This window comes from Pristiophorus japonicus, chromosome 2 (assembly GCF_044704955.1).
Source record: "Pristiophorus japonicus isolate sPriJap1 chromosome 2, sPriJap1.hap1, whole genome shotgun sequence".
NCBI classification, from domain to species: Eukaryota; Metazoa; Chordata; class Chondrichthyes; family Pristiophoridae; genus Pristiophorus; species Pristiophorus japonicus.
The window spans coordinates 159,929,620-159,956,170 of NC_091978.1; the positions used below are offsets into that span (position 1 = coordinate 159,929,620).

Consider the following 26,551-nt stretch of genomic DNA (forward strand, 5'->3'; position numbering starts at 1 on the left):
AATGTAAAAGTGGAGGGCAGAGAAACCCAAGGCAAAAATCAAAAAGGGCCACATTACAGCAAAATTCTAAAGGGACAAAGTGTGTTAAAAAGACAAGCCTGAAGGCTCTGCCTCAATGGGAGGAGTATTCGTAATAAGGTGGACGAATTAACTGCACAGGCAACTATTAACGAATATGATGTAATTGGGATTACAGAGACATGGCTCCAGGGTGACCCAGGCTTGGAACTCAACATCCAGGGGTATTCAACATTCAGGAAGGATAGACACAAAGGAAAAGAAGGTGGGGTAGCGTTGCTGGTTAAAGAGGAAATTAACCCAATGGTAAGGAAAGACATTAGCTTGGATGATGTGGAATCTGTGTGGGTAGAGCTGTGGAATACCAAAAGGCAGAAGACGCTAGTGGGAATTGTGTACAGACCACCAAACAGTAGCAGTGAGGTTGGGGACAGCATCAAACTAGAAATTAGGGATGCGTGCAATAAAGGTACAGCAGTTATCATGGGCGACTTTAATCTACATATTGATTGGACTAACCAAACTGGTAGCAATGCGGTGGAGGAGGATTTCCTGGAGTGCATTAGGGATGGTTTTCTAGACCAATATGTCGAGGAACCAACTAGAGGGCTGGCCATCGTACACTGGGTGATGTGTAATGAGAAAGGACTAATTAGCAATCTTGTAGTGAGACTCCTTTGGGGAAGAGTGACCAAAAAATGGTAGAATTCTTTATTAAGATGGAGAGTGACACAGTTAATTCAGAGACAAGGGTCCTAAACTTAAGGAAAGGTAATTTTGCTGGTATGAGACGTGAATTGGCTGGAATAGACTGGCGAATGATACGTAAAAGGTTCACGGTGGATAGGCAATGGCAAACATTTAAAGATCACATGGATGAACTTCAACAATTGTACATCCCTGTCTGGAGTAAAAACAAAACGGGGAAGGTGGCTCAACTGTGGCTAACGAGGGAAATTAGGGATAGTGTGAAATTCAAGGAAGAGGCATATAAATTGGCCAGAAAAAGCAGCAAACCTGAGGATTGGGAGAAATTTATAATTCAGCAGAGGAGGACAAAGGGTTTAATTAAGAGGGGGAAAATAGAGTATGAGAGGAAGTTGCAGGGAACATAAAAACTGACTGCAAAAGCTTCTATAGATATGTGAAGAGAAAAAGATTAGTGAAGACAAACGTAGGTCCCTTGCAGTCAGAATCAGGTGAATTTATAATGGGGAACAAAGAAATGGTGGACCAGTTGAACAAATACTTTGGTTCTGTCTTCACGAAGGAAGACACAAATAACCTTCCGGAAATACTAGGGGATCGAGCGTCGAGCGAGCAGGAGGAACTGAAGGAAATCCTTTATTAGTCAGGAAATTGTGTTAGGGAAATTGATGGGATTGAAGGCCGATAAATCCCCAGGGCCTGATAGTCTGCATCCCAGAGTACTTAAGGAAGTGGCCCTAGATATAGTGGATGCATTGGTGATCATTTTCCAGCAGTCTATTGACTCTGGATCAGATCCTATGGACTGGAGGGTAGCTAATGTAACACCACTTTTTTTTTTTAAAAAAGAGGGAGAGAGAAAACGGGTAATTATAGACCGGTTAGCCTGACATCAGTAGTGGGGAAAATGTTGGAATCAATTATTAAAGATGAAATAGCAGTGCATTTGGAAAGCAGTGACAGGATTGATCCAAGTCAGCATGGATTTATGAAGGGAAATTCATGCTTGACAAATCTTCTGGAATTTTTTGAGGATGTAACTAGTAGAGTGGATAAGGGAGAACCAGTGGATGTGGTGTATTTGGACTTTCAAAAGGCTTTTGACAAGGTCCAGCACAAGAGATTAGTGTGCAAAATTAAAGCACATGGTATTGGGGGTAATATACTGACGTGGATAGAGAATTGGCTGCCAGACAGGAAGCAGAGACTCGGGATAAACGGGTTCTTTTCAGAATGGCAGGCAGTGACTAGTGGAGTGCCGCAGGGCTCAGTGCTGGGACCCCAGCTCTTTACAATATACATTAATGATTTAGATGAAGGAATCAAGTGTAATTTGCAGATGACACTACACTGGGTGGTGGTCTGAGCTGTGAGGAGGATGCTAAGAGGCTGCAGGGTGACTTGACAGGTTAGGTGAGTTGGCAAATGCATGGCAGATGCAGTATAATGTGGATAAATGTGAGGCTATCCACTTTGGTGGCAAAAACATGAAGGCAGAATATTATCTGAATGGCGGCAGGTTAGGAAAAGGGTAGGTGCAACGAGACCTGGGTGTCAAGATACATCAGTTGGCATGCAGGTACAGCAGGCGGTGAAGAAGGCAAATGGTATGTTGGCCTTCATAGCTAGGGAATTTGAGTACAGGAGCAGGGAGGTCTTAATGCAGTTATACAGAGCCTTGATGAGGCCTCAGCTGGAATATTGTGTTCAGTTTTGATCTCCTAATCTGAGGAAGGACGTTCTTGCTATTGAGGGAGTGCAGCGAAGGTTCACCAGACTGATTCCAGCGATGGCTGGACTGATGTATGAGGAGAGACTGGATCAACTGGGCCTTTATTCACTGGAGTTTAGAAGGATGAGAGGGGATCTCATAGAAATGTGTAAGATTCTGACGGGACTGGACAGGTTAGATGCGGGTAGAATGTTCCCGATGTTGGGGAAGTCCAGAACCAGGAAACATAGTCTTAGGATAAGGGGTAGGCTTTTTAGGATTGAGATGAGGAGAAATTTCTTCACTGAGTTGTTAACCTGTGGAATTCCCTGCCGCAGGGAGTTGTTGATGCCAGTTCATTGGATATATTCAAGAGGGAGTTAGATATCGCCCTTACTGCTAAGGGGATCAAGGGGTATGGAGAGAAAGCAGGAAAGGGATACTGAAGGAATGATCCGCCATGATCTTATTGAATGGCGATGCAGGCTCGAAGGGCCGAATAGTCTACTCCTGCACCTAAGATAACATGGTATGGCATAAGCTAATGGTAATTAACATTTAAGAATGACAGATTTAAATGTTCGATTAGAAATTTGCATTGCATATGAACAATATTTCATAATATAAAATTCAACTTAGTGTTAGGATGCATAAATTAATTCATAATTTAATTAATACCATAAAGAAATGACATTCAAGATTCCAATTAAAATTTGCATGCATCATTAAACTATTACATATGTAACATTTAAAATATAACATGCAACTTACTCTGGCTGCTGCCAACAAGCTGTTCTACCTTTTCCTGCACTGATCACGTGTCCTTACTTCATTAAATGCCGATGTAATGACATTGGCAATCTCCGCCCATATTTTGCAGTACGCACAGGGTGGTGGTTTCCTGTGTCAATTCGTCCCACCTGCCATGGACAATATTCACGAGGGCCTCGTTGGCCTCCTCGCTGAAGGGTTTAGCCCTCTTCCTCTCTCTATCATCCTCCATTTTAAATTGTAAGTATATGTTACAATATTTGAATATCAGAAATAATAATTATTATTTTCAGTTCAATAAAACACTGCAAAGTAATATAAGATTAATTATTTTTCACGACCAATACTTGAAACGCTGCAACTTGGCTTGAGCAGTGGTGCAGCTGGGAGGGATTCAAATTCCTGGGGCATTGGAACCGGTTCTGGGGGAGGTGGGACCAGTACAAACCGGATGGTCTGCACCTGGACAGGACCGGAACCAATGTCCTAGGGGGAGTGTTTGCTAGTGCTGTTGGGGAGGATTTAAACTAATATGGCAGGGGGATGGGAACCAATGCAGGGAGACAGAGGGAAACAAAAAGGAGGCAAAAGCAAAAGACAGAAAGGAGATGAGGAAAAGTGGAGGGCAGAGAAACCCAAGGCAAAGAACAAAAAGGGCCACTGTACAGCAAAATTCTAAAAGGACAAAGGGTGTTAAAAAAACAAGCCTGAAGGCTTTGTGTCTTAATGCAAGGAGTATCCGCAATAAGGTGGATGAATTAACTGTGCAAATAGATGTTAACAAATATGATGTGATTGGGATTACGGAGACGTGGCTCCAGGATGATCAGGGCTGGGAACTCAACATCCAGGGGTATTCAACATTCAGGAAGGATGGAATAAAAGGAAAAGGAGGTGGGGTAGCATTGCTGGTTAAGGAGGAAATTAAGGCAATAGTTTGGAAGGACATTAGTTTGGATGATGTGGAATCTATATGGGTAGAGCTGCAGAATACCAAAGGGCAAAAAACGTTAGTGGGAGTTGTGTACAGACCTCCAAACAGTAGTAGTGATGTTGGGGAGGGCATCAAACATGAAATTAGGGGTGCGTGCAATAAAGGTGCAGCAGTTATAATGGGTGACTTTAATATGCACATAGATTGGGTTAACCAAACTGGAAGCAATACGGTGGGGGAGGATTTCCTGGAGTGCATAAGGGATGGCTTTTTAGACCAATATGTCGAGGAACCAACTAGGGGGGAGGCCATCTTAGACTGGGTGTTGTATAATGAGAGAGGATTAATTAGCAATCTCGTTGTGCGAGACCTCTTGGGGAAGAGTGACCATAATATGGTGGAATTCTGCATTAGGATGGAGAATGAAACAGTTAATTCAGAGACCATGGTCCAGAACTTAAAGAAGGGTAACTTTGAAGGTATGAGGCGTGAATTGGCTAGGATAGATTGGCGAATGATACTGAAGGGGTTGACTGTGGATGGGCAATGGCAGACATTTAGAGACCGTATGGATGAACTACAACAATTCTACATTCCTGTCTGGCGTAAAAATAAAAAAGGGAAGGTGGCTCAACCGTGGCTATCAAGGGAAATCAGGGATAGTATTAAAGCCAAGGCAGTGGCATACAAATTGGCCAGAAATAGCAGCGAACCCGGGGACTGGGAGAAATTTAGAACTCAGCAGAGGAGGACAAAGGGTTTGATTAGGGCAGGAAAAATGGAGTACGAGAAGAAGCTTGCAGGGAACATTAAGACGGATTGCAAAAGTTTCAATAGATATGTAAAGAGAAAAAGGTTAGTAAAGACAAACATAGATCCCCTGCAGTCAGAATCAGGGGAAGTCATAACGGGGAACAAAGAAATGGCGGACCAATTGAACAAGTACTTTGGTTCGGTATTCACTGAGGAGGACACAAACAACCTTCCGGATATAAAGGGGGTCGGAGGGTCTAGTAAGGAGGAGGAACTGAGGGAAATCCTTATTAGTCGGGAAATTGTGTTGGGGAAATTGATGGGATTGAAGGCCGATAAATCCCCAGGGCCTGATGGACTGCATCCCAGAGTACTTAAGGAGGTGGCCTTGGAAATAGTGGATGCATTGACAGTCATTTTCCAACATTCCATTGACTCTGGATCAGTTCCTATGGAGTGGAGGGTAGCCAATGTAACCCCACTTTTTAAAAAAGGAGGGAGAGAGATAACAGGGAATTATAGACCGGTCAGCCTGACATCGGTAGTGGGTAAAATGATGGAATCAATTATTAAGGATGTCATAGCAGTGCATTTGGAAAGAGGTGATATGATGGGTCCAAGTCAGCATGGATTTGTGAAAGGGAAATCATGCTCGACAAATCTTCTGAAATTTTTTGAGGATGTTTCCAGTAGAGTGGACAAGGGAGAACCAGCAAATGTGGTATATTTGTACTTTCAGAAGGCTTTCGACAAGGTCCCACACAAGAGATTAATGTGCAAAGTTAAAGCACATGGGATTGGGGGTAGTGTGCTGACATGGATTGAGAACTGGTTGTCAGACAGGAAGCAAAGAGTAGGAGTAAATGGGGACTTTTCAGAATGGCAGGCAGTGACTAGTGGGGTACCACAAGGTTCTGTGCTGGGGCCCCAGCTGTTTGCACTGTATATTAATGATTTAGACGAGGGGATTAAATGTAGTATCTCCAAATTTGCGGATGACACTAAGTTGGGTGACAGTGTGAGCTGTGAGGAGGATGGTATGAGGCTGCAGAGCGACTTGGATAGGTTAGGTGAGTGGGCAAATGCATGGCAGATGAAGTATAATGTGGATAAATGTGAGGTTATCCACTTTGGTGGTAAAAACAGAGAGACAGACTATTATCTGAATGGTGACAGATTAGGAAAAGGGGAGGTGCAACGAGACCTGGGTGTCATGGTACATCAGTCATTGAAGGTTGGCATGCAGGTACAGCAGGCGGTTAAGAAAGCAAATGGCATGTTGGCCTTCATAGCGAGGGGATTTGAGTACAGGGGCAGGGAGGTGTTACTGCAGTTGTACAGGGCCTTGGTGAGGCCACACCTGGAGTATTGTGTACAGTTTTGGTCTCCTAACCTGAGGAAGGACATTCTTGCTATTGAGGGAGTGCAGCGAAGGTTCACCAGACTGATTCCCGGGATGGCGGGACTGACCTATCAAGAAAGACTGGATCAACTGGGCTTGTATTCACTGGAGTTCAGAAGAATGAGAGGGGACCTCATAGAAACGTTTCAAATTCTGACTCAGTTAGACAGGTTAGATGCAGGAAGAATGTTCCCAATGTTGGGGAAGTCCAGAACCAGGGGACACAGTCTAAGGATAAGGGGTAAGCCATTTAGGACCGAGATGAGGAATTTCTTCACCCAGAGAGTGGTGAACCTGTGGAATTCTCTACCACAGAAAGTTGTTGAGGCCAATTCACTAAATATATTCAAAAAGGAGTTAGATGGAGTCCTTACTACTAGGGGAATCAAGGGGTATGGTGAGAAAGCAGGAATGGGGTACTGAAGTTGCATGTTCAGCCATGAACTCATTGAATGGCGGTGCAGGCTAGAAGGGCCGAATGGCCCAGTCCTGCACCTATTTTCTATGTTTCTAACCAGCCCAACAAATGTCCTCTTCCTCCCTTCGTTACTTCCTTCCTTCTCTCTCTCTCTCACTCTCTCACCCTTCCTGTGTTTCTGAGCATGTGTGATGACCCCTGACCTCAAAGCACGGCAAAGAAACTCAACCACAAAAAAAAATCCCATACATGTGCAGAATAGCGTTGCTAGGGAAGCTTTTTTTTTAACTTTTGTTTTCGGTGGGCGATCGTGAGATCGGCAAAAAATCACCGCCCATTTGATATCGCCGGGGTAAAGCCGAGTGCAAAATCGCAAAAAAATAATGGGCCTTGTGCCAGCCATCAGCAAGGACGAGACATCCCACATCGCTGGAACAAGGCCCATTTTTTTGGTCCTTAGCCAAGTCTAGCCCATTAGCAGCAGCCGAAGAAATGCAGCCAGCTGGTGTAAAAGACGCTAAAGATAGGTTGACTGTGCTTGCCGCTGCAAATGCGGCTGGGACACAAGTGTAAGTTTATGGTTATTGGGAGAAACCAGCATCACAAGATGTTTCAAGGGTTTGAGAGGATTGCCAGTGCATTATTATGCCAATAAGAAAGCATGGGTAACCAGGGTAATTTTTCTGAATTGGTTTGAGAAGCATTTTGTCCCTCAGGCGCGTGCTCAATGCACAGAAGCTGGCCTTGAGGAAAACTGCAAAATATACTTGCTGCTAAACAATTGCTTAGCACATCCCGATGCTGAGCTTTTGGTAAAAGATAATGTCCATGGAATCTACTTGCCTCCAAATGTTGTATCACTGATACAGCCAATGGACCAAGAAATTTTGAGATCAATGACAGGCAAGGGAATAAAAGCATTCTCAAAAGCTTTCTCTATCAAGGATGCCATATGGGCAACTGCGGATGCATAGAACTTGGTAACTGCAGACACCTTGATCAATGCTTGGCATAATATCTGGCCATCAACTATGTTTGCTGAAGATGATGCTGATGATGCTCCTCAGGACTTTCAAGGCTTTTGTGTGTCCAAGGAGAAAGCAATGATTGCTCAACTTTTAGATTATGCAAGAGGGCTGACTTTCAAAGCTGCGCATGAATTGAATGAGGACAATATCGTAGAAGTCATGGACATAGACAACGATGCTCCCATTGTGCATGAAGTGACAGGTGAAGAAATCATAGAGGGTTTTGCATCCAGAAGAAAAGGATGAAAGCAGTGAGGATGATGTTGATGCCTGTGATCAAGTTGAAAAAGTGCCCACTGACAAAGCAATCAATCTTTGTCAAGAATTAATTCACGCCTGAGAGCAACGAAGCTTCATAAGTGAAGAAGAAATACTGCAGGTCTACAGAACCCGGGGGAAAAATTAGTGAAAGAAAAGCCCAAATTATTTAAACAAACAACAATATTAAATATCTTTCAAAAGATGTTGCATCAGAAGGCCCAAGACCTACAGCGTGCAACTACACCAGCAATTTCCACATTGGATAATCCTATTGATCCATCATCAGCCCCAGACATCATAGCTGAGCCCTCTACCTCAAGCACACCCTCCAGCCAATTGTAACTGTACCTGTTTATTTTTACTCTGTTTACCAAATAAAAGCCTTAATTTACTTAGTTATATTTCATATCTTTACTGTTTTACAAATAAAACCTTTATTATATTTCATGCTTTGAGTACTGTATGTTCCTTTTCAAATTTGAAGATGGTAGCAAACGATACAGGCTGGGAAGCTCACATTAAGTACAGGTACTGCATTGCGAAAAAGCGAAGACTACAAGGCTGCGCTGCGCCGGGAAACTCACATGGTGAAAATACACTACAGGGTAGAAACCCTTTTTAACACAGGGAATGTTCCTAAGCACTTTAAGAACTTTTCAAGTGCAGGTATACAGGGCATCAGACTACCTTCCAAAACATACAGGTACAAAAACAAGTGAGGGAGACTTCGCGGAAATATCGGAACCTGGGCCCAGGCATTTCCGGACTCTGGACGCGCTTCTGGCATTCCGAAATCCGGAACTACCCGAACCTGGGCTCGGGTGTTTCTGGACTTCGGACATTAGAAGCACGTTACGAAGTCTGGAACAACTGCGGTCCCAAGGGTTCCAGATTTTAGGCGATGTACCTGTACAAATAAACGCATTCTTTCTTTTAAGTAGCTATGCTGCACAATTTGAAGATCATTGAAAAGCATTAGGTAAATTAAGACAGTAGCACTACAGAAATCAGTAATTTTTTTAATGTCTAAAAAATTAAATCTTTGACTACTTTTCAAGAAATAGATATTAGATTACCAGTATATTACCGGTATATTTTTAATACTCAACATTCAGAAATAGAATATGATAAATTTTGAAAAGATCTTTGAACGTACAGTTAAGAATGTTTTCCCTGAATAAGTAAAAGTTTGCTTTACTATATATTTTGTTACTATGAAAGCATTCTGAAAAATAATGAAACATTTTCTACGTGAAGGAAAATAAATTATTGTAAACTAGCATTCATGACTGTGGTGTTTTTGATTTCCAGGAAGTGGAAAGGCAGTGTCGCTGTGGGAAACATGTAAAGATTTTGCCATGCCATAAGGAGTATCTGTGTGAAACAAAATGTGCCAAATTGCGAGATTGCCAACGGCACCAGTGTAAGAGGAAGGTAAGAGTGAAGGAGAGTCTTAATTTTTTAGGCCAAAGTGAAATCTGTACCGGTTATTTTCATAGAAGTATTATACAAGATATTGGTCGTGTCTTGAATACTTTTGATCATTGTTATTTCTATGGAGAACCTTATGAATTTATCCTATCTACCAACCACCTTTTTATTAACATGTTACCAGAACAAATTTCTAGTTTTTTATTTAATTAAAATTGCTGAGGAGAACTAAACCAGTGAATTAGACTAATGGAATCGGAGCGTGATTGGAGATAATACAACAAAAACTTGCATTTATATAGCGCCTTGGACATAGTAAAATGTCCCAAGGCACTTCACAAAATTATCAAACAAAATTTGACACCAAGCAACATGAGATAATAGGACAGATGATCAAAAGCTTAGTCAAAGAGATAGGTTTTAAGGGCATCTTGAAGGAGGAAAGAGAGGTAGCGAGGTGGGAGGTTTAGGGAGGGAATCCCAGAGCTTAGGGCCTCAGCAGCTAAAGGCACAGCCACCAATGGTGGAACGATTAAAATCGGGGATGTGCAAGAGGCTAGAATTTTAGGAGCACAGATATCTGCGGGTTGTAGGTCTGGAGGAGCTTAGCGATGGGGCCATGGAGCGAATTTAAAAACAAGGATGAGAATTAAGACGTTGCTTAACCAGGAGCCAATGTAGCAATGTAGGGGTGATGGAGGACGGGACTTGATGAAAGTTAAGATATGGGCAGCAGAGTTTTGGGTGAGCTTAAGTTTATGGAGGTTGGAAGATGGGCGACTGGCCAGGAGTGTGTTGGAATCGTCGTCTAGAGGTAAAGGCATGGATGAGGGTTTCAGCAGCAGATGAACTGAGGCAGGGTGGAGTTGGGTGATGCTATGGATGTGGAAGTAGCGGGTCTTGGTGATGGAGCGGATATAAGGTCGGAAGTTCGTCACTGGGTTAATGTTGTGAATAATCTGGTTCAGCCTCAGATAGTTGCCAGGGAGAGGGATGGAATCGGTGGCTAGGGAACAGAGTTTGTGGCGGGGTCCGAAGACAATGGCTTCAGTCTTCCCAATATTGACAATGAGGGAAACCATCACAACCAATCCGTTGTACGCACACGCACGTCATTCATGTCATTGCTTTTAACGGCACCTTACTGTATGCAAAATGGCTTGTGAATGTTCTTCATGTAAGTATAAAAGACTGTAAAACATAGAAACATAGAAAATAGGTGCAGGAGTAGGCCATTCGGCCCTTCGAGCCTGCACCGCCATTCAATGAGTTCATGGCTGAACATGCAACTTTAGTACCCCATTCCTGCTTTCTTGCCCATACCCCTTTTGGTCATGTTTGAAAGGTTGTGGTATTGTAGGCAGTGCAGATGGAAGCATAAGATTACAAAGGGATATTGAGCGATTAGGTGAATGGGCAAAACTGTGGGAAATGGATTTCAGTCTGGCAAATGTGAGATCCTAAAAAGGATAGAACTTTCTAAGGATAGGGTACTTTCTAAATGGTGAAAGGCTAAAAACTGTGGTGGTCCAGAGAGACTTGGGGGTCCAGGGGTGATCTGATTGAAGTTTTTAAGATATTAAGGGGAACAGATAAGGTAGATAGAGAGGAACTAGTGGGGGATTCAAGGACTTGGGGTCATAGCTTAAAGATTAGAGACAGACCTTTCAGGAGTGAAATTAGGAAACACTTCTATACACAAAGGGTAGTCGAAGTTTGGAATTCTCTTCCAAAGCGGCAATTGATGCTCGATCAATTATTCATTTTTAAATCTGAGGTTGCTAGCTTTGTTATAAAAAGGTATTAAGGGATATGGGCCAAAGGCGGATATATTGACTTGGGTCGTAGATCAGCCATGATCTTAATGAATGGCAGAGCAGGTTCAAGGGGCTGAATGACCTACTCCTGTTCCTATCTTCCTATGAATTGACATTGTACACCAACCCTGATTCACCTGACATCCAGCTTACTTTCCAGCAGATGTCACTGTTTTGTGATCAGAAGCAGTAACCCTGCCTTTATAAAAAAAACTCTTCAGCCTAGGAATACAGAAGCTAGTCATAACAGTCTAGCAGGTGCACAATTTGAGATTAGTTAGTACACAGACTAGGGATCAAACCTGAGACCTTCCTGGTCTGTATGCAACCTACCACTCGGTGCTTTTACCCATACATAGAGCCATTGCAGGGAGCTCCTGTTTGATAGTTTTAACTGTTTAGATAGAGTCTGGTACATAGACTTCTATGACTACCTGTTCCCTTTTTGTGCTGCAGCAAATTTTTTCACCCACATCATTCTTGGGTCTCCAGTCGCCTTTTAATTCAGCCTGATTGATTTTGGAGGTTGTTTGATGGACTCTACAATTGCTATGCTACAGTGTATTAACAATGTCTATTATATAAGCAAGGCAGTAGGATTTAAGAAGCGAGAGTGACTAACCAAGAAGAGAACCTTTAAGTGCCAAATATTGTGATGTGTTTTATTTGGACAGGTTCATGATTGAAGAAATGCTAAATCACGCAGATAGCCATAAAGTGTACTAGTTTTAAAAACAAAGCAGAAGGGTGTCAGGATTTGAATTGCCTAAAATAGTTTATTCCAATATACATAGGCTCAAAAGTTGCAGTCGGTGTAGCTACGGAGCTATGACAAAAAGAACACGAACTTGCCTTGTACGAGACCCCACAAGTAGACTTGCTGTTCGGCGCTGCAGAGTTCTGTGCAGCGTATTACATCAGGAAGGCCAGGATCGCAGCATACAGCCTCAGCATAAGGAAGACACGTCCATAAAAGCTGTCAAAACTAAGTTATGCCCACAGAAACTTCTTTCAGTTTCTTGTATTTAAAAACTATTTTATAACTTATGTACGTTTCTATAATAATAGTGTGGGTACATGCTTTTATTAGCATGATATTTTGTTAATACATAGTCCTGTGGGAACATGGTATAGCACCAGTTGTGTTTTCATACTATACAGTTGAATGCTTTCAAGGCAAACTAATGAAGCTAAAGAGAAGAATTCTAAGGGATCATATTAGGGACTTGCCTTTTGCTATGAGTAATAATTAAAAAATTTAAATTCATCTTGGTTTTAAGCATTTCCTGTTCTGAGATGACTAAGAACATTATGTTTCACTCTAGTAATCCTTCTACATTCTTTGCTTTTAGTGCTGTTCTGGGAATTGTCCTCCGTGTGATCAAAACTGTAGTCGATCCCTTGGCTGTAGAAACCACAAATGTCCATCAACCTGTCACAGAGGTAATTTTCACTAATTTTGAAATATTTTTAACGTTACAACATCACATAATGGAAAAAGCATAGAATTTTAGTTTAATTACTACATAATGGTTGGGCCCACGTTTCCACATGATTTGCGCCTGATTTTTCGGAGCAACTGGTGGAGAACGGACTCTCTTAGAAATCGCAATTCTCCACATTTTTTTTTCTGCAGTTCTAGCCAGGTAGAACAGTTCTACTTTAGAACAGAATTTTTTCTTCAAAAGGGGACGTGTCTGGCCACTGACGCCTGATTTCAAAGTTTCCACAGTGAAAACGTACTCCAAACTAAAGTAGAATGGAGCAAGTGAAGATTTTTGTAGAACTGAAAAAACCTGTTCTACACATAAAAAAATCAGGCGCAGGTTACAAATTAGGCGTCCAGAACGAGGGGCGGGGGGGGGGGGAAGGGAAGGCATTAAATTCTACAATCAATCCTTATTTATACTTCTACAAATATTAAAGAAATAAATCCAACCTGAATAAACATTTATAAGCAAAGAAAAGATTAAATAAACCATCTTCCTACCTGTGTGAAAGTGCTTCAGCCATCGTTCGAAGGAAACCGCCGTTTGTTGCCGCGCAGGGGAGGGAGGGGAAGGAGACAGCGGCTTGTTGCCGCGCAGGGGAGGGAGGGGAAGGAGACAGCGGCTTGTTGCCGTGGAGGGAGGGGAAGGAGACAGCGGCTTGTTGCCGTGGAGGGAGGGGAGGGAGGGGAAGGAGACAGCGGCTTGTTGCCGCGGAGGGGAAGGAGACAGCGGCTTGTTGCCGCGCAGGGGAGGGAGGGGAAGGAGACAGCGGCTTGTTGCCGCGGAGGGGAGGGAGGGGAAAGAGACAGTGAGAAGGGAAGCCTCAGTGCTGATGTGCTGATGGCAATGTGGTTTTATTAAAAAATGTTCAAAAATTAAACAACTACAAAGAACTACAAAAATGGCCGAGTGCCAATGTTTTTTTCACACTGAGCATGCGCGAACGCTCCAACGCGCACGCGCAGCGTTGCCGGCAGGAAAAAAACTAATTTAAATAGTACCCGCCCCCTCCCACTTACAAAATTGGCGCGAGTGTAGGCCCCGCCCCCCTGGGCGCCGTGCCAAACACACAAGGAGCTGCAAAGCGCTCGAGAATAGCGCGTTTTTTTTCTGGCGCCGTTTTAGGCGCGAAAAACAGGTGCCCAGCTTGGAGGGGCGCCCGTTTTTTATTCTGTGGAAACTTGGGCCCAATGTTCCCAGCTTTTAGGTTAATCTGATTACTTGTGCCCTAAACTGCTGAATCATAGAATTTTACATCATAGAAGGAGGCTGTTCAGCCCATCACATCTGTGCTGGTTTTTCCTGAGTGAGCTATCCACTTAGTCGCATTCAGCTAGTCTTTCCCTATAATCCTTGAAATACTTATTTTTCAAATATTTATCCATATTGACCATGATGGATTTTGCTTCCAGCACTAGTTCTGGTAGGGCATTCCCAGTCCTAAAAATGCTCTGCCTTTAATTAAAAACATATTTCTAACCTCTCCCACTGTTCTTTTGGTGACTATCTTAAATATTTAATTACTGACACATTGACTGATGGAAGGATATCTTGGCCTTGGAGGGCAGATGCACAGTGCAGATCACCAGAATGATACTGGGACTTAAAGGATTAAATTATGAAGACAGATTACATAAACTTGGCTTCTATTTCCTTGGGTTTAGACAGTTATAGGGTGATTTAATCAAGGTGTTTAAAATGATAAGAGGATTCCTTATGGTAGATGCCGAGAAACTATTTCCTCTGGCCGGGGAATCCAGAACAAGAACACAATTTTAAGATTAGAGCTGGGCCATTCAGGAGTGAGATATGGAAGCACTTTTTCGCACAGAGGGTAAAGGAAATATGGAACTCTACCCCCAAATGGCTGTGGCTATGAACATACAAACAATGACAGACAGCCTGTCCCACACAATTGTGATACCTTTTGTATCTCAACATACACACTCCACTCCACCCCACCCGAAAAAACAGAAGAATCTGGAACATTCCTCTGGGTCAATTGAAATTTCCAAGACTGCGATCAACAGATTTGTGTTTGGTAAGGCTATCAAATGATATGGAGCAAAGATCACTTGATACCCTTACCCAACACAATATGGAAAATCTGAGGTACAGATCAGCTGTGCTCTAATAGAATAGCGGAATACACTTCAGGGGCTGAATAACCTAGTCCTGTTTCTGTTTTTCCCTATTTACCGTATAAAACCCTGCAGAATTTTCAAAAACAATTTAATTTGCATTTACTTGAACAGCAAAAAAACCCCAAAAGAAATGCAAAATATGATGCTTCCAATGTTGCCTGGACTGGATAATTTTGGCTATGAGGAAAGATTGGAGATGCTGGGTCTGTTTTTGGAACAGGTGAGACATGATTGAGGTGTATAAAATTATGAAGGACCTGGATAGAGTGGATAGGAAGGACCTGTTTTCCTTGGCAGAGGGATCAACAACCAGGAAGCATAGATTTAAAGTAATGGGGTGGGTGGGGGGGTGAGGTTTAGAGGAGATATGAGGGGAAATGTCTTCACCCAGAGGGTGGTGAGTGTCTGGAACTTAGAGTGGTAGAGGCAGAAAGCCTCATCACATTTAAAAAATACTTGGATGTGCACTTGAAGTGCCGTAACCTACACTGCTACGGACCAAGAGCTGGAAAGTGGGATTGGGCTGGATAGCTCTTGGTCAGCCGGCGCGGACACGATGGGCTGAAATGCTGTAAATTTCTATGATTATTCTTCTATTCGTACTGTAACCTTTCGATTCTGGTCGAGGTGCTCAGCAGAATAAAGGCCGAGTACTTAACTGAGAGATAGAATTAAGGTTCCTATCTCGGACTCCCTGCTCCAAGACCCTCTTTATTTTAACTTTTGTCTCTTTGTTTCCACCCTAATTTTGCTCCATGTTTTGAATAGAAAAACAATAATACTTATGAAGCATCTAATTTGGTGCAAAAAAAAATTCTATTTTTCTTTTTTAAAAAAAAACCCTGAAAAACAAAAGTAAATCCGATTTAAAGGATGATTTGGGGAAAAAGATTATGGTGAGGTAAAAGTCCCTTGATGTAGTTATGATATTCTTTATGAAGGTTTCCTGTATAGAAAATAGATTACTTATTAAAGCTTTTCCATAAAGCTTTTACACATGACTTTTAGACTTGCGTTTCATTTTAGGGAATGAAGTCAATTTACTTGATAGTCAATCTAGCTCTATACAACTTCTGCTCTGACGCAGAGAAATGACTGGATGCCCTACAAAGCAACTTAATCGGGTCAGATTCATGCCACCCAAGAAGTGCCATGGTGGCAGTAATTTAATATTGCTATAAATGTAGGAAGGATCTAGGATCGACTTTTTTTTGTATAAACCTGTAGGCAGTGCTTTTTATTTCTCATTTGTGTAAATAACAAAAGTCTGTACTTGACCATAATATGCATGCTTGAACCTACTTTTTTGGGGGTTAACAAGCTTGGTATTCTAAAGTTTTCAAAAGAAACCCTATGCTCTACAAACACAAGTTAACCATATTTATTTTCCTGATGTACATGGGATGTAACTTACAAGTAGGCTTGCCTGATAATGCAGAAGCAACAAGGTCATCATGACTGCATTGCAGTCAGCAGCATGCATGGTGTTCCATTGTGATTTGGTATGCATTCTTTTCATTTAACACAAAAACTGAACTAATTAAAAAGGAACTGGTGGCAGCTATGTTAAATATAATCTCGCTTGCTTTAAAGATTGATTAGGGTGAAGTCATTGTTTTTCCTCGCAGTGATTTATTTTCTAAATAATTTTATCTTCATGGCATACAAAAATATTTCATAGGATCAAAATATAATAAGATACACTGGTAAAATTCCAAAATATTCTTTTTCAATAGAAGTCAACAATAGAATGCATGTGTTTTGTAACTTTTAGCTGTTATGAGACAAGCAATGACTTCACCAGCCAGTGGTGTACTAATTCCACCTCAACATAAAACATGGAAAACTGTCACTTTTGTTTTCACCACAGGGAGGACATTATGAAAAAGCTGCATAATTTGTCAAATGTAGCTCAAATCTTAGACAAAACTTTTCTTTTAAACCTCCTTATTCTATCTTTACAATGTACACTGATGTCTTTTTTTTAGTGGTGAAAGAGGAAGGGAGGGACATAGCCTCGTCGAGGTAGTTGGTCATGTCATGGTGCGTATTGTGTGTATTGGTATCTGTTGCTAGAATTCTAACCTTAACTTAATTATCGGGACTTCAGATCTGCCAAGACTAACTCTCTATTCATTTCTGTGGTAAGTGTCAATTGGATTTGACTGGCGTTCAGCCAGTCAAATTGCAGTACTTTGAACAGATACAATTGAATTTCATATTATATAAAGGCTTAATCAGGTGAAAAAAGAATCACAAACTTTATATAAGATTGTTTTGCTCATTTGGTCAGCAAGCATTGAAAATCATACACACAAATAAAATTGAATAAATACTAAGTTACTAAAGCCTATTAGAACCAAGTAAAATTTTTAATTTGTCTTTTTTAATTTTTAATGGATGTCAGTGCTAGAAATATAAAATTGTCCCACATTTTACACATCAAGCACTTTGAGGTCACAAGTTTAAAGATTAATCAAGCTACCTCTATAAAATAACAATCGGACTTTAATCCCAGCCATTCTTATTTCATCCACAGTGGGGCTGTCACTTTTAAATTTTATGCACTCCTCCAGTAAAATTGATTGAAGCTTAACTTACTTTGGACCTTTCATCAGAGATGGGTGACATTTTATTCCAACATTCTGGTTTGGATTTAAGTCTGGTACCTAGAGATGAAGATTCTAACTCATTGGCTGAGGTTTTCTGCTGTGCACTTATCCTTGATAAAGTGCCTCTTTGATAAAGTGCAACATCCCCACCGACACCTGGGAGTCCCTGGCCAAAGACTGCCCCAAGAGGAGGAAATGCATCCGGGAGGGTGCCGAGCACCTCGAGTCTCATCGCTGAGAGCATGCAGAAAACAAGCGCAGGCAGCGGAAGGAGCATGCGGCAAACCAGTTCCACCCACCTTTTCCCTCAACGACTGTCTGTCCCACCTGTGACAGGGACTGTGGTTCTCGTATTGGACTGTTCAGTCATCTAAGAACTCATTTTTAGAGTGGAAACAAGTCTTCCTCGATTCCAAGAGACCACCTATGATGATATCTGTCTGCAACTTTCATGCCCATTAAAATAAATGAGGGAAATAGTAAGTGGGAAAACCGTAGCCACTGTGTCCTCCAGTGATGTAAGAATACCCTATTTTGTCTGGCTATCATAAAATAAGTACACTGTACTTAATTTCACACAGACAATTTAAAATTCTGTCAAAGGTGCAGGCTGTTACTTTAAACTCTTGTACATTATTATTGTATTACATCTGTCACCTCTAAGTAAAATAAAATTTAAACTTAAATTTGGAGATTTAACTCCACAGCGTGCATCTGTTGTCATTGACCAGTTTCCCGCCTCAGCTTGATTGACAGGCTTGGCTTCCAGTTGGACAGGGAGCACTCTGGGGGAGATTGCAGGACGGGGGGGGGCGGGGCGGGGGGGGGGGGGGGGGAAAGAGTCCGATCCCAAGGAGAGTTCGATCCCTGACCCCAGTGGGGGTTCTGATTTCCGAATCCAGGGGGGTGGGTGGTCGGATAATAAGATAAGAAAAAGGAGTAGACCATTCGGCACCTCAAGCCTGCTCCGTCATTCAGTAAGATCATGGCTGATGTTCTACCTCAGCTCCACTTTCCTACACTATCTCCATTGATCCCTTAATATTCAAAAATCTATCGATCTCTGTCTTGAATATACTCAACGACTGACCATCCACAGCCCTCTGGGGCAGTGAATTCCAAAAATTCACCACCCTCAGCGAAGAAATGTCTGCTCATCTCAAATGGGCGACCCCTTATTCTGGTACTGTGACCCTGTGTTCTAGGCTCCAGAGTCAGGGGAAAAATCCTCCCTGCATCTACCCTGTCGAGCCCTGTAAGCATTTTGTATGTTTTATCGATCACCAATCCCTGGTGGTGGGGAGGCGGGGTGGGGTGAAGAATTGGTCCCGTGGTGGGGGTGTTTTGGGGGGCCAGTGGGAAGCACTCCTCTTCCTGGCTCAAGGAGTGCGCCACGAGGCTGTCCTCGCCTTGCTGCAGTTGCCAGGTTTCCAAAAGCCTGGGAAGCTCTGCTGGCCACAGTAAACATCTGCACAGCGGGTTAAGTCTGAGGTTTCCAGCCAACTTAACATATTTAAAATACCAACCCGCCTCCTGGGAGCAGGTTGGTTGGCTGCCTGCCTATTGTCCTGCCTCGGGTAAAACCCAGTTGTTGACGGGGTGGAGCCGGCTTGCCGAAACGCCTCGAATCTTTGCCCATTTAACCCCCACCCGTGCCTAATCCCACCTGCTTACCCATGATAAAATTCCCCCATAGAATAACAAATTTACAGCACAGAAGAAGGCCACTCGAACCGTCATGCCTGTGCTAGCTCTTCGAATGAGCTGTCATTTTTAGTCCCACATCCTCACTTTTGTCTGTAACCATGTAAATTCCTCATTCGCAAGTACCTGTACAACTTCCTTTTAAAATTATTTATGGAATCAGCTTCCATCACTTTTTCAGGTAGAGCATTCACGATCCCGACAACACTCTGTGGGGGGGGGGGAAGAAAATCCTCATCTCCCCTCTCGATCTTTTGCCAATGATTAGGGATCTATGACCTCTAGTTATTGGTCCACTCGCTAGAGGGAATAATTTTTCTCTATCTACTCCATCAAAACCTCTCAGCATCTTGAAAACCTCTATTTGGTCACCTCTTAACCTTATCTGCTCCAAGGAGAACAATCCTAACTTTTCCAACCTCTCCTCATAACTGGTCCCATTCCTGGTAACATCCTGATAAACCTCTGCTGTACCCTTTCCAGGGCCTTTACATCTTTCCTGAAATGTGGTGCTCAGAATTGTCCACAATGCTCCAGCTAAGGCCTAACCAGTGTCTATAAAGTTCGAGCATGATCTCTCTGCTTTTATATTCTATTCCTCTATTTATAAACCCAGGTATATGGACACCAAGGTCTCTCTGCTTATCTACACTTTTCAAAACCATGCTATTTATAGTATACTGTCTCTCCATGTTAGTCCTCCCAATGTGCATCACTTTACATTTCTCCGCATTGCAATCCATTTGCCATGCTTCTGCCCATTTATCCATTCTGTGTCTCATCCTGAAGCCTATAACCATCCTCATCATGATCTATTACTTTTCCAAGGTTCATGTCATCTGCAAATTTTGTAATGCTGCTCTCTACAGCAGAGTCTAGGTTATTTATAAAAATTGAAGAGGGTAATGGATCAAACTGACTCTTGGGGAGCACCACTGCAAACCAGCTCCCAGTCTGAACAACATCCATCCACCACCACCCTTTGCTTCCTGTCACTGAGCTAATTTTGTATCCATACCATCATTTTTCCCTTAATTTCATGAGCTTCCTCTTCTTAATAATCCTCCCGTTTGGCACTTTATTGAATGCCTTCCAAAAGTCCAACTATACATTATCAACTGCACTACTTTGAATTCTTTGGGTAACAGAAGGTGATCAATCAAGTTAACCAGACACAATTTACCTTTAACAAATCCATGCTTGGCTCTCCTTGATTAACCTATGCCTTTCCAAATGAAAGTTTATTTTGTCCCTCATGATGGTTTCCAATAACTTCCCCATCACCGACGTTAAGCTGGCTGGCCTGTAGTTTCCTGGTTTATCCCTCTTCCCATTCTTGAATTATCGTATAACATGAGCAGTGCTCCAGTCCTCCGGCACTACACCTGTATCCAATGAGGATTGAAAGATTATGACCAATGCCTCTGTTGTTTCTACCTTTTGCTTTTAGCAATCTAAGATGCATCTTATCTGGACCAAGAGACTTACTAACTTTCCGTAATGCTAATCTTTTTAATATGTTTTCTCTATTACAATCCTGTCCATAACTTCCCTCTCTTTTGGTGAAACCTTCACATCATCCACTTTTGTGAAGACAGATGCAAAGTACTCATAGCCATGTCCTCTGTCTCTACATGAAGCTTTTCCTTTGGGTCCTTAATAGGCCCAACTTTGTCTCCAGCTAACTGCTTACACTTTATGGGATGGAAATTCGGTCGCGCCTCTGTTGCAGCGTTAAACCAGGTGGAGTGGTAAATTTTGCGTCTCCAGCCGCAAAATTTACCAGCTGGGCCCAGAATGTGGAGCGGAGTGCTAATGGACATATGAGCACCTGTCCATAAACATATGAGCACCTGCTTCCCAGACCCTGTGCTACACCAGCAGTGCCTAGTAAAAATGAATTTTGTTGTGTTTTTCATGGACAATTACAATATTAAATCTGGCATATTTTTATTGCTTGATGCATTTATTGCATTATATAATTTAGTTTAAAGCTAATAAATAGACATTATTGAAACAGCAAAGCTTTTTGTGAACTAATGATTCCAGTACAAAGGTGGCTTTGTCGTAAATTTCACATTTCGATAATGCATTTGTCAAAGGACACATTCTGCATTTTCTATCTTTTTATTGTTAAATTTAGTTAATTCTGGTGACCTTTTCACATGCTAATTTCTAAACCTCTTTCTTCTATTTTTCCTTAATCAGATTGTAAGAGGAGAGAAAGGTTATTTCTTATGAAAAATTACCTTGTCTAGCTTTAGCATAGATGATCTTTACATAAATTAGATGTGGATAAATGGCACGTACAGTAAATGTTAGAGGAAGAGAGAACGTATGCTGAACAAAAATGCTGTAATTAAATAAAAAAATTTCTAATGGCAATTATTCCTTTAAACTTTACAACAAATGCAACATTTTCAATTTGCTATTGTGGAACTTGAGGACTAAATCAGAATTGCCGCATTTCCAGTGGGGAGCTGTGCTGAGAGTTGGGGTTGTAGCTCTACGTTTGATCCGCATTCCCTTAAAACTTCGTATTAAGAGTGTGGAATTAGCCCGTTTGCTAACAATGCATTGTAAAACACAAGTTTGTAAACACATTTTAAAGTGGGACATATTTATTGTCGTACTTTAATTCTACCTTACCCACTATTGGTTAGAAATTCACTCATAGCCAATAGGCATTCTTGTTTGCTGACAGCCTGTTTGAGGCCTAACTTGTTAAGCCTGGAAGCCAGTTTGGTGATGTAAGTCATAGATCTATTAATAAACATCTTGCTTTGTATTTAACATGAGAAATTCTAACATGCTAGTTTTTGTTCTCTTCCTTCTCCCACCCCCATCAAACTATCATCATCATCATAGGCAGTCCCTCAAAGCGAGGATGACTTGCTTCCACACCAAAAAGGGATGAGTTCACAGGTGTTTCAATGTTCCAGTTCCCGAACTAATATTCCAGATCCCGAACTAGATCTTGAAGGGTGGAAGATGCCTGTGTGTGGATTTTTTTAACGTGTGGTGGCCGTTGCACACCAGCCTCCACACTGGCTTACATAAGAACATAAGAATTAGGAACAGGAGTAGGCCATCTAGCCCCTCGAGCCTGCTCCGCCATTCAATAAGATCATGGCTGATCTGGCCGTGGACTCAGCTTCACTTACCCGCCCTCTCCCCGTAACCCTTAATTCCCTTATTGGTTAAAAATCTATCTATCTGTGACTTGAATACATTCAATGAGCTAGCCTCAACTGCTTCCTTGGGCAGAGAATTCCACAGATTCACAACCCTCTGGGAGAAGAAATTCCTTCTCAACTCGGTTATAAATTGGCTCCCCCGTATTTTGAGGCTGTGCCCCCGAGTTCTAGCCTCCCCTACCAGTGGAAACAAGCTCTCTGCTTCTATCTTGTCTATCCCTTTCATGATTTTAAATGTTTCTATAAGATCACCTGGCTTGACAGAGCTAGGTCTTGGTCCAGTGGCAAGGATTACCCAAGACACCTGGAGACCAGCTCTGCTGCACGGACCTAGTGCGCACACATACCGCAGTGTGGGCTGGCCTGTGCTACCCCTGGGCTCTCGCCTCTTCTGGGCCCCAAACTCACGTCGCTCCGGGCCCCGGTCACTTCCATCTACAAACCCTTGTTGCTCCTTCGTTGCTCCTTCATTCCTCCTGCTGTGCCTGCCCACACTGCAATCAGCGACCTGGCTTTACAGCCGTTGCCCTCCTGCAGCAGCACGTGCTGCTCCCTGAAGTGGTATGTGACCGTAACCTGCTCCCTGTAATGGCCCCGGCCTGCTGATGGTCTTGCAGGCCGGGACCGCGCCGATTTCCAGGCCGGGCCGCCGCACGCTGCTCCCTGTGATGGCCCATCAAACTATAATGGAAAGAAGAAAGACATCTGTCAGAATTTATTTAAAGCCTCTAGCCTCAGTGTTAGTTGTATTTTCTTAATATTTGTTCCTGGGATGTGGGCATCACTGACGAGGCCAGCATTTATTGCCCATCCCTAATTGCCCTTGAAGGTGGTGATGAACTGCCTTCTTGAACTGCTGCAGTTCGTGCAGTGAAGGTACTCCAATAGTACTTATGGGGAGGGATTTCCAAGATTTTGATACAGCGACAATGAAGGAATGGCCATATATTTCCAAGTCAGGATGACGTGTGAGTTAGAAAGAAACTTGAAGGTGATAGTGTTCCAATGCTCCTGCTGCCCTTGTTCTCTATGTGGTAGAGGTCGTGGGTTTGGGAGGTGCTGCCGAAGAAGCCTGGGCGAGTTGCTGCAGTGCATTTTGTAGATGGTACACAGTGCAGCCATGGTGTGCCAGTGGTGGAGGGAGTAAATGTTTAAGGTGAAGGGTGGGTTGCCAGTCAAGCGGGCTGCTTTGTCTTGGATGATGAGCTTCTTGAGTGCTGGAGCTGCATTCATCCAGGCAAGCGGAGAGCATTCCATCACACTCCTGACTTGTGCCATGTGGATGGTGGAAAGGGTTTGGGGAGTCAGGAGGTGAGACACTCACCACAGAATACCCAGCCTTTGACCTGCTCTTGTAGCCACAGTATTTATGTGGCTGATCTGGTTAAGTTTCTGGTCAATGGTGATCCCCAAGATGTTGAAGGCGGGGGATCCGGCGATGGTAATACTGCTGAATGTTGAGGGAGCGGTGGTTAGACTTCATTAGTTGGAGATGGTCATTACACTTGTGCACACGAATGTTACTTGCCACTTATCAGCCCAAGCCTGGGTGTCGTCCAGGTCTTGCAGCATGCGGGCATAGAATGCTTCATTATCTAAGGAGTTGCGAATGGAAGTGAACACTGCAATCATAGAAACATAGAAAATAGGTGCAGGAGTAGGCCATTCATCCCTTTCAGCCTGCACTACTATTCAATATGATCATGGCTGATCATGCAACTTCAGTACCCCATTCCTGCTTTCTCGCCATACCCCTTGATCCCTTTAGCCGCAAGGGCCACATCTAACTCCCTTTTGAATATATCCAACAAACTGGCCTCAACAACTTTCTGTGTTAGAGAATTCCACAGGTTCACAATTCTCTGAGTGAAGAAGTTTCTCCTCATCTCGGTCCTAAATGGCTTACCCCTTATCCTTAGACTGTGACCCCTGGTTCTGGACTTCCCCAACATCTAACTTGTCCAATCCCGTCAGAATTTTATATGTTTCGATGAGATCCCCTCTCATTCTTCTAAATTCCAGTGAATATAAGCCTAGTCGATCCAGTCTTTCTTCATATGTCAGTCCTGCCATCCCGGGAATCAGTCTGGTGAACCTTCGCTGACTCCCTCAATAGCAAGAATGTCCTTCCTCAGATTAGGAGACCAAAACTGAACACAGTATTCCTAGTAAGACCTCCCTGCTCCGATACTCAAATCCCCTAGCTATGAAGGCCAATATGCCATTTGCCGCCTTCACTGCCTGCTGTACCTGCATGCCAACTTTCAATGACTGATGTAGCATGACACCCAGGTCTTGTTGCACCTCCCCTTTTCCTAATCTGTCACCATTCAGATAATATTCTGCCTCCCTGTCTTTACCACCGAAGTGGATAACCTCACATTTGTCGATATTAGAAAACATAGAAAATAGGTGCAAGAGCAGGCCATTCGGCCCTTCGAGCCTGCACTATCATTCAATAAGATCATGGCTGATCATTCCCTCAGTACCGCTTTCCTGCTTTCTCTCCATACCCCTTGATCCCCTTAGCCTTAAGGGCCATATCTAACTCCCTCTTGAATATATCGAATGAACTGGCATCAACAACTCTTTGCAGCAGGGAATTCCACAGGTTAACAACTCTGAGTGAAGAAGTTTCTCCTCATCTCAGTCCTAAATGGCCTACCCCTTATCCTAAGACTGTGTCCGCTGGTTCTGGACTTCCCCAACATCGGGAACAATCTACCCGCATCTAACCTGTCACGTTCCGTGAGAATCTTGTATGTTTCTATGTGATCCCCTCTCATCCCCTCTCATCAACTCCAATGTATAAAGGCCCAGCTGATCAAGTCTCTCCTCATATGTCAGTCCAGCCATCCCAGGAATCTAGTCTGGTGAACCTTCACTGCACTCCCTCAATAGCAAGAGCGTCCTTCCTCAGATTAGGAGACCAAAACTGAACACAGTATTCCAGGTGAGGCATCACCAAGGCCCTGTACAACTGCAGTAAGACCTCCCTGCTCCTATACTCAAATCCCCTAGCTATGAAGGCCAACGTACTATTTGCCTTCTTCACCGCCTGCTGCACCTGTATGCCGACTTTCAATGACTGATGAACCATGACACCCAGGTCTCGTTGCACATCCCCTTTTCCTAATCTACCACCATTCAGAAAATATTCTGTCTTCGTGTTTTTGCCCCCAAAGTGGATAACCTCACATTTATACACATTATACTGCATCTGCCATGCATTTGCCAACTCACCTAACCTGTCCAAGTCACCCTGCAGTCTCTTGGCATCCCCCTCACAGCTCACACCGCCACCCAGTTTAATATCATCTGAAAACTTGGGGATATTACACTCAATTCCTTCATCCAAATCATTGATGTATATTGTAAATAGCTGGGGTCCCAGCACTGAGCCCTGCAGCACTCCAGTAGTCACTGCCTGCCATTCTGAAAAGGACCTGTTTATCTTGTTGAGGCCAATTCACTAAATATATTCAAAAAGGAGTTAGATGAAGTCCTTACTACTAGGGGAATCAAGGGGTATGGTGAGAAAGCAGGAATGGGGTACTGAAGTTGCATGTTCAGCCATGAACTCATTGAATGGCGGTGCAGGCTAGAAGGGCCGAATGGCCTACTCCTGCACCTATTTTCTATGTTTCTATGTTTCTATCCCGACTCTCTGCTTCCTGTCTGCCAACCAGTTCTCTATCCATGTCAGTATATTACCCCCAATACCATGCGCTTTGATTTTGCACACCATCCTTTGCCAGTGTATTCTAGCCAATTCATGCATCAAACCATCAAAGTTACCTTTCCTTAAGTTCAGGACCCTAGTTTCCGAATTAACTGTGTCACTGTCCATCCTAATAAAGAATTCTACCATGTTATGGTCACTCTTCTCCAAGGGGTCTCAGACAACAAGATTGCTAATTAGTCCTTTCTCATTACACATCACCCAGTCGAGGATGGCCAGCTCCCTGGTTGGTTCCTTGACATATTGGTCGAGAAAACCATCCCTAATACACTCCAGGAAATCCTCCTCCACTGTATTGCTACCAGTTTGGTTAGCCCAATCAATATGTAGATTAAAGTCACCCATGATAACTGCTGTACCTTTATTGCATGCATCCCTAATTTCTTGTTTGATGCTGTCCCCAATCTGAC

General features: G+C 43.0%; 1 protein-coding gene across 1 annotated transcript in view; it reads left to right on the forward strand.

Annotated features, from left to right (window-relative positions):
- Window positions 1-26,551, forward strand: part of nfxl1 (nuclear transcription factor, X-box binding-like 1) — a 233,424-nt gene that overhangs the window by 44,730 nt on the left and 162,143 nt on the right. Inside the window, exons 10-11 of the mRNA XM_070870141.1 lie at window positions 9,316-9,438; window positions 12,605-12,695. Of these exons, the coding sequence (XP_070726242.1) occupies window positions 9,316-9,438; window positions 12,605-12,695 (214 nt within the window). The remainder of the gene's footprint in view (window positions 1-9,315; window positions 9,439-12,604; window positions 12,696-26,551) is intronic.